The 9,418-nt window shown below is 37.9% G+C and overlaps 2 protein-coding genes across 2 annotated transcripts in view; both read left to right on the top strand.

The window, feature by feature from the left end:
• The window catches only part of Gpalpp1 (GPALPP motifs containing 1), a 24,755-nt gene that overhangs the window by 2,020 nt on the left and 13,317 nt on the right, over positions 1-9,418 (top strand). The window contains exons 2-4 of the mRNA XM_023700139.1: positions 2,458-2,590; positions 4,974-5,072; positions 8,404-8,509. Of these exons, the coding sequence (XP_023555907.1) occupies positions 2,458-2,590; positions 4,974-5,072; positions 8,404-8,509 (338 nt within the window). The remainder of the gene's footprint in view (positions 1-2,457; positions 2,591-4,973; positions 5,073-8,403; positions 8,510-9,418) is intronic.
• Positions 3,733-4,451, top strand: LOC105743396 (60S ribosomal protein L23a-like). Its single transcript, XM_012516720.1, has 2 exons — positions 3,733-3,840; positions 4,080-4,451. The coding sequence occupies exons 1-2, from the start codon at positions 3,733-3,735 to the stop codon at positions 4,449-4,451; spliced, it is 480 nt and encodes a 159-aa protein (XP_012372174.1).

Raw genomic sequence — 9,418 nt, 5'->3', positions numbered from 1 at the left:
GGGGGCCTGCCCCTTAGCTCAGTTCTTTAAGTGGCTGCTTCAACAAAGCTGTCAGGCTCAGGTTGCTGTGGTTGGATCCCCACAACTCAAGCCAGCCAAACCTGCCCTGAAGGCATTGGGAGAAAAAAAAAAAATTCCTTCTGGGCCGGGGAGATGGCTCAGTAGGATAAGCGCTTGACTGGCAAATGTAAGGATCTGAGTTCAATCCCCAGTTCCACAAAAAACAACCAAACCAAAAAAAAAAAAAAAAAACCTCTACCACTAAATTTAGGATTTTACTAAGTTGCCACAGTTGCACCCAAAATTTGTACTTCTCAGCCTCCCAAATAGCTGGGAAAAAAATGTGCACCACCACACCCAGCCTTACTTTTATAGTCCATCCGGAATTGATGTTTGTTATATGGTGTGAGGTAGAGTGAAGACTGTTTTCTCCATCCAGCTGACCTGGTTCCATTTACTGAACAGGGTATTCTTTCTCTACCGTACTATATTGTTACTGTCTTTATAAATCTGACATCTGTATATAAAATACACACAAAAGCCTACCATATTAACCTTTTTTTCTGTGATTGGTACTGGAAATTAAAACAGGGCCCTTACACTGAGCTATATTCCCTACCATTCTTCTACTTTTTGTTTTGAGTTAGTGTCTTGCTAAGTTGCCTAAGCTGGGGATGCACCTGCCAAGCCTAGATGTGTACCACTATTCTGTATCATAACCATTAAGAGTATAATTCAGTGGCTTTAGGCACATTTCCATTTTTGTGCAGTTATCATTGCTGTCCCTCTCCAGAATTCATCTTGCAAAATGGAAACCTGTGTCCATTACCCAAAAGCTCCCTAATCTGCCTTCCTATCAGCCCCTGACAATCATATTCCACTTTCTTTTCATATGACATTTGACTACACTAAGTATCACACATTAATGGAATCAAATAACAGTAGGTGTAGTTTTTATGACTGCTTTTATTTCACTAGGAATAATGACCTGAGGGCTCATCTGTCTAGCTTGTATCAGAACGTCCGTTAAATTGTGATTTTCCAGCCTGGTCAGATAACTTTCCTGTGTTCTTTGGCTATCTATAAGAGAGAAATCATGGACAGGAATAAGAGAGAAATCATGGACAGGAATAACCAGTTCAGTGGAAAAGAGAAGGGTATTCATCTCGGGAACAATAAACTTCATTCAAATATATGCTCTAGAAATTGAGTGCTTGGAAATATCTCCTGAGATCATGCCATGTTGAAACAATGGGCTGCATGCTTTTTTAAAACCAGTCTATACACTCCAACACTCAATGGAGCCTTGGTCTTTTTACTGCCCCCTGGGTCTTTGTACTGAACTATGTATTTCAGACTTTGTAGATCACAGGACAGGATCTACATGTATATAGAAGAGAAAACCAATTTCTATAATTTTTAATTGAAATTCAAAAATAATAGAGTGCTCTTTTGTATTACCAAACACGAGAAGGGAGCGCAAGCCTCTTTTCCTCCCTTGTATTATATGCAGGCTACACACCCTGGGACAGGTGTAACACTTAAACCCATAATCATGTTTTCAGGCCTTTTTGTAGGCCAAGTAAGTTATAGAAAAAGAAATAGGAGTCTTTAAAAATATACGTATTTTGCTATGACTGAAGTAGGACGGTAGATTTTTAGCATCACTTCTGAGGATCAACATAGATAATTGTGACTCTGACATCATGCAGTGCCACTAAGCAGTAAGTAATTTGTAATTTTCCTGAACAGAAGACCCTCACTCCCTCCCCGGTATCCCCATCAGATCCTCATTCTCTTTTCCTGTGTATCACCAATAGCAAGCAATAAAGTTCAGAGTGACTCTAATTTTGTTTCTTTCTGAAAATGAACTTGAAAGAAAAACTGAGAAATATGATGATGCTAATAAATACTTTTTTTTTTTTTTTTTTTTTTTTTTTTTTTTGGCGGAACCGGGGATTGAACTCAGATCCCTGCATTTGCCAGTCAAGCGCTTATCCTACTGAGCCATCTCCCCGGTCCCAATAAATACATTTTTGAAAGAAATGTTTGTTAGAAGTCAGAGTGAATCATTTTGATTTGATACACTATGGAATGGCAAATTTGTAGTTGAACTCCATGGCATAAACATAACTATTGTTTACCATGTTCTACCTATTTTTTAAAAATGCTGTTTTGGCAGGTATACCAATCAATACAAAAATTTCATATTATCAGAAAAATTATGGTTTTAAGTTTAGTAACTAAGATTTTGTGGAATTTTTTTTTTTTAAAGATGGTATAAGATATGTTTTCTGCCTTCCTGGAGTTGGAAAGACAAAAGCAATGTGTACAACACAGTAGTGAGTAAAATTAAAATCCGTAAGTGCTTTGAATTTCAGAAAATGAAAAATACATGCCAGGAGCACTCAGTAAAGTAGTTGTGGCTCATTATTACACACAACACATCTTCTTTAGTTGCAGGACCTGCTCTGCCCCCTAATTATAAAAGCAGTAGTTCAGATTCATCAGAAAGTGATGAAGACAGCAGTTCTCTATATGAAGAAGGAAATCAAGAATCTGAAGAAGATGACACCGGTCCACCTACAAGGTAAGTCACTTATGTAATAAGCCAGCTTCCAACCTGGTGTGAGGTGACTGACACAGATGGCTAGTAAGAGGATGTTATATTTAGATTTATATAGCACAGTAAGAAATTATATAATACGGCCTTTCATTATGAACTATACTTTTTTAACAAGTTATTCTAGTCATGTATAGCTGTGGAAGTACATAGTATTTCAGTAAAATTCTTATATAAAAACCTTTCCTTAAGGTTTTATTGAAGTGAATATTCTAAATAAACTGTAGAATTTCTTTTTACAGTTACATATGTAATGGATGTTTTATTTAAATAAATGAATGATTTGACTTTTATCTAACCTTAGTCATGATGAATCCAACTAAATAAAAAATTGAGCGGGGCATTGTGGCATATGCCTATAATCCCAGCAATCAGGAGACCAGGAGGCTGAAGCAGGAGTGCTGTGAGCTCAAGATCAACCTGGGCTACATAGTGAGCTTAAGGCAAGCCTGACCTACATAGTGAGATCTTGACTCAAAGAAGAACTTGAGTCTTTATTATTGTGTAGGGGCCAGGGAGATGGCTTAGTAGAATAAGCGCTTCCCTGGCAAGCGCAAGGACCTGAGTTCAATCCCCGGTTCCGGAAAAAAAAAAAAAAAAATTATATATTATTGAGTAACAAGTTATTTTATGCACTTTAAAGAGTATGAGACAGGGTTGAGGAGATAGCTGGGCAGTCTAAGGGCCTGCCTGGCAAGTGCAAGGACCCAGGTTCTATCTCCAGTACCACATTTCATACCGACCTACCCTGTACCACTGAGTTAGCCGCCGAAAATGGGCATGGTGGTACATGCCTGTAATTTTAACACTGGGGAGGCTGAGACAGGAAAATTCCTACAAGTCTGAGCTGTGTAGCAAGACCTTTTGTCATATAAATAAATAATTTTTAAAAGCAATAAATGAATATGAGACAGAACAATTTACAGCCCTGCTTTACATGAGAATAAAAGCTAACTTTTACCCTTTTCATTGAGAAACATCTAAGAAGACATTTCAAAAATATATTCAATGGAATCTTTATTATTAGAAAAGCATGGAATTACTGCTTTATTATTAGAGAAAGCAGTATATTAGTGCTTCGAAAAAGTAATCTAGGCCTTTTTACCAAGATGGCGCCGAAGGTGAAGAAGGAAGCTCCCGCCCCTACCAAAGCTGAAGCCAAAGCAAAAGCTTTGAAGGCCAAGAAGGCCGTGTTGAAAGGCATCCACAGCCACAAAAGATGATACAGGGCTGGCCAAGTAGCTCAGTGGATTAAAGCGCCTGCAAGTGGGCACAGGGCTGGTAATTCAGTCTCGGGGCCTGCCATGCCTGTTCCACCCCCAGGGCACACTGAGACAGTGATTGAAACTGGGCATGGTGGCACACCTTTAATGCCAGCACTTGGGAGGCTGTAACAGGAGGATCACTACAAGTCTGATCTACACAGTGAGACCCTGTACACCCTGTCCTAAATTTTAAAAAAAAGATACGACTGTCACCCACTGTCCCAAGAGTATGCAGCTATCCCAAGAGTATGCAGCTCCTGAGGCAGCCCAGATACCCTCAGAAGAGCACCCCCAGGAGAAACAAGCTTGATCTCTATGCCATCATCAGGTTTCCCCTGACCACAGAGTCAGCCATGAAAAAGATCGAGGACAACACACTCGTATTCATTGTGGATGTCAAAGCCAATAAGCACCAAATCAAACAAGCTGTAAAGAAGCTCTATGACATTGATGTTGCCAAGGTCAATACCCTATTCAGGCCTGATGGAGAGAAGAAGGCGTATGTTCGACTGGCTCCCGATTATGATGCATTGGATGTTGCCAACAAAATTGGGATCATCTAAACTGAGTCCAACTGGCTAATTCTAAATATATTCTTTTTTCCCCAGTTAAAAATAATAATAATAGGGGACAGGGAGATGGCTCAGTAGAATAAGTGCTTCCCTGGCAAGTGCAAGGGCCTGAGTTCAATCCCTGGTTCCGCAAAAAAATAAATAAATAAATAAATAAATAAATAACAGTGATAATTATTTTAGGTCAAAAATAAATTCTAGAAAGATATAGAACTATTGTATATATTTTCTTATTTTGGAAAGTTAATTTATTGTTTTAGTATTTATACACGTGGTTAAAGTTGATGCTTCCTTTAAAATTTCTTTGTGCAGGGAGTGGTGACACACTCAATCCCAGCACTCAGAGGCTGAGGCAGAAGGGTCGCCATGAGTGAGGCCAGCCTGGGCTGCAGAGTGAGCTCAGGGGCAGCCTGAACAGTGAAACTCTGTCTCAGAAACAACAGCAACAAATTTCTCTTTGTGCAAAAGTATAGACATATATACATTATATACATTTATTTTTACTGTTTTCAGAAAACAGAAGAGAAATCAGGATGAAGATGAAGGTGATGATGGGTTTTTTGGCCCTGCCCTTCCCCCTGGATTTAAAAAACAAGATGAATCTCCTCCAAGGTGATCACGTGTAATATTTCATGCCAGCCAGTCTAAAATATTTCAACTGGGGCAACCCACTTTCTGGGCTCCCTTCTGTCCCTCTTTGTTAGAACCTTTCCTTCTCTCAATAAGTTCCTCTACTCTTAAAAATATACCTATATTCAATTAATGTATATTAGCTCATTGAAGAATTAGCTGATATTTTTTAATTTGTATATTTCAAACACTTGAAATTATTTACAGAGCAATAGTTGTTTCTTATAATTAATATATTAACATGCTTATGGTACTCACAGATTTTAAAAATCTTCACTTCTTATGTGATATTCAGAAAGTGCTGGTAGGTGGGGTGGAATGGTCTTCTCTCTCTTCCTTTTGAAACACTTAAAGTACTGTGATAATTAGTAGACCTAGCACTTGAATCCTGAGGTTTGGACTTCTAATTCAGCTGTTTTCTTAATTATTTACTTATAGAAGAAAAAAAATCCTAAAATACAATTTGACTAACTTCTCCAAATCTCAAATTTGTCATTTTTAAAATACAATTGTGGCACACACCCTCCAAAATTGTTGTAATGGTTGAGATTCCCTATTTGTATACACACACTTGTGTATCTTACTGGTGTCTGCCACAGAGTAAGTGTATAATAAATATTATTGCCTGTCTTCTGAGAACTATAAACATTTTAAATGCCAAGTATAAAATTATGCACTAAATTGTTTATAGTTCATAGCACTATATACCAGTATAGAAGAAGTAGAAAAGATGTATATTTGTTTTGTTCAGAATTTATAATTATGTTTGGTAGTCCTAATTTTCACATAACTCAAGTTCTTTTAGGTTATACATATACATATATATATACACACACACATATATATGCACACATATGTGTGTGTGTGTATTTTGAGGGGGTATGACCCCTAATCTAAGAATGATTTTTGAATTTTTAAATAGCAGTTACAAAAATACAGATAAGCCACAGAGACCCAACGTGGCCCTCAAAGCCTAAAATTTACTATCTATCCCTGAATAGAAATTTTACTGACCTTTGGGATATAACATTTCTTTCAAGAAAACACATTACAGTTGGAACATCTCCAACCTGAAATGCCAAAATGTTCCAAAATCCAAAACCCTAAGGCCCAACATGATATCACATAGTCTGAAGATTCCATGTATACAAACTTTGTTTGCATAAAATTACCTTCAGGTTATATGTATAAGGGGTATACAAATAAATTTCATGTTTAGATTTAAGTACTAAGATACCTAATTCAGTATATACAAATATTCTAAAGTATAAAATTTTAAACACTTCTGGTCCCACGCATTAGATCTGCAGCAGTTTCTTTCTTGAGAATTATAGTTTGCCAATAATTAAATCTAGGCGTGATTTAAAATATATTTAGCATATTTTAAAATCAAAAATTCTTATACAACTATAGCATTCCATGTTTATATCATATTTACTATATTTAAGTTTTTTTCACAACACTAATTTTTTTCGACAAATCTTCTGAGGCAAGAATTTTGAACAATAATTTCCTTGGTATCTCTGCTTGTAATTGTAAAAATCCCATGCTGTGCTTCCTTATAGCATTATAGCTAACTGGGCCTTTCTAACAAGGCCACACTTCCCTGTCTTTCTTTCTTTTTTTAAAAAAATCATTCATTCACTATTTATTTGGTATAGGGTCTTGCTACACAGCTCAAACTTGTAGTGATCCTCCTGTCTCATCACTGGGATTACAAGCATGTGCCACCATGCTGGGTTTCAGTGGCCGGCACGCCAGCACAGCATGCAGTACCAGGGATCAAACCCAAGTCCTTGTGCTTGACAGGCAGGTGCTTAGACAGCTGAGCTATCTCCCGATTCCTTCCCTGTCTTTCAAATGCAACATCTTTATGCTCAGAAAGGTTTTATGAAACAAGACACAATGAGGCCAGAGAGATAGCACCTGTCCAAGCACCTGTCTGGCAAGTGCAAGGTCCCATGTTTGGGCACTGCAAGCTGTGCCAGCCCCAGAAGTAAAAAGACCCTGTATCAGTAACAAATACAAATAAATAAAAATGAAACAAGACAGGAAGTTGTTAATGTCAGGATCAGAACTCAGACTTTCTTTTAGTACTGTCTCTGCCAGGAACCTTATCTGTGAGGCGCTAATTGAACACATTTCAACCTGGTAAATTCAACTTAGGGCTTCAGAGCCATGTGGGTTGCTACCACTGGCATAATGACAATCATGGCGACAACACTGGTACAGAGAAGCAAGGATGGAGAAACTGAAGTATCAAAAAGAGTAGAAAATATGCTTTCTCTTTTATTTTTTCCCTATATAAAATCAGGCTCATAATTCAGACACTTCTGTCCTTTGAGCTAGTAACAGTTACTTCAGGGTGGCAGTCTGCAGCTACAAAAGAAAATGAACTTCGGCTGAGAATGTAGCTCAACAGCACAGCACCAGACTGGAAAGTGCAAGGTCATGAGTTCAATTCCTGGTACTAAAAAAGAAAGGAAATGAACTTTGGCAACAAGAATGTCACAGCTTAAACCCAGCTCAGCCACCTGCTGAGTATGTTGACCTTTGGGATTAATTTTGTTAAAAATGGAATCCCTTACACTGACCAGGTTGTTTTAAAGAAGCAGGTATAGCAGTTGAAATGTGTTTAACTCATTTTCATCCTACTGTGCTTCTCCATGAATCAGCTGCATTCTTCTACACTTCTGTATTGTCGGGCACCTGCCCATTAGCTCAGCTGTTTAAGTGACTGCTTAAACAAAGCAATCAGGATGCTGTGGTTCAATCCCCAGATCCACAAACCATACCAGACCTGCCCTGAAGGAATCCTGAACCAGCCAAAAAAAAAGGAAAATTCTAAACACTTCTATATTGTCACTGGATAAATTTGTATATCACTGTGGTAAATACACCACCAATTAGTGACACACACTGTATGCATATACTGGATATGTCCTTGGAAGATCTCAGTTTCTCCTTAAATAGTTCTGACTACAGTGGTAACTCAGGTCATGATCTTAATTATTCCATGATTCTCGGAAAAAGTGTTGTGATCATGTTTACTTAGTATATTCCTTTTAGGTATGCATCATTGTCACAAAGATTGAGAATTATTGGTTTAGTATCTAATTGACTAACAAATAGTTTAAAATGTTAATATTGTGTTTAAGACACCTAGCAGAAAAATAGTAAGCAAAAGTAATAAAAATGTGTTAAATTCTCATTTTCAACATAAAGTTATCGACTTTTATGGTTGTTGTGAACTGTTATTCTGAAAGCTGCTTTTAAAGGCAAGTAACTGATAAAGGTATATGTTGTTTCTCAGGCCTATAATAGGTCCTGCATTGCCCCCTGGTTTCATGAAATCTGCACAGAAAAGTGACAGAAGCAGAGATGATCCAGGACAAGTATCATCGTACTTCAACTCTCAGGTGTGTAACAAATGAAGAACTTTAGTGATAGCTGCAATCACTTGACTAAAGGTAACCTTTGTTTGTTTGTTCGTTTTGTATTGGGAATCCAACACAGGACCTTGCCCTTTCCTGACAGGCCTTATGCCTTTCATCTACATCCCTGGCCCTTTAGTCACAGTTACATTGATTCAAGATTATAACATAAATAAAAATCAAAAACTGTTGATAAGAGATTGTATTCAAAAGAAAAACAAGGTTGATTCTGCTATCTTTTGGGGGTTTTGTTTGTTTGTTTCCGGGTTTTTGAGGCAGGATTGTTCTGGCTGGCCTTAAGCTCACTTTGTAGCCCAGGCTGGCCTTGAACTCAAGGTGATCTTCCTGCCTCAGTCTCCCAAATGCTGTAATATCAGGTGGCTTCAAAGTATAAGAAAAGAGGAACATAATACTTAAGGAATCATTATGATTTGAACCAGAGAAATAAAAACTGATGACATTGTTTTTTGTGATAATAAGGATTTTTTTTTTTCTTTTTTTGGCAGAACCGGGGATTGAACTCAGACCCTTGCACTTGCCAGGGAAGCGCTTAATCCACTGAGCCATCTCCCCAGCCCTAATAATAAGGATTGAATTCAGGGCCTTCCCCTGAGCTACATCCCCAACCCTTCTTTTAAAAATTTTGATACTGTGTCTCATTTTATTTTACTTTTTTCTTTGTATATATTTTTGGTACTTGGGGTTTGGTACTGGGGATTGAACTCAGGACTTTGTGCTTGTCAGGAAGGCACTTACGCCACTGAGCTGTTTCCCTGGTCTCAATAGTGGGTCTCATTGCCCAGAGTAGGGTCAAACTCACAATCCTCCTGCCTCAGCCTCTCAGGGTGCTGGAATTACTGGGTGGTGCCACCATGCTCATCTATGAGGAGCTTT

This window comes from Octodon degus, unplaced genomic scaffold (genome assembly GCF_000260255.1).
Source record: "Octodon degus isolate 3935 unplaced genomic scaffold, OctDeg1.0 scaffold00122, whole genome shotgun sequence".
In the NCBI taxonomy this organism is placed as follows: Eukaryota; Metazoa; Chordata; class Mammalia; order Rodentia; family Octodontidae; genus Octodon; species Octodon degus.
Note: the sequence above shows the minus strand (reverse complement) of the source record. Positions and strands in the feature narration are given on the sequence as shown.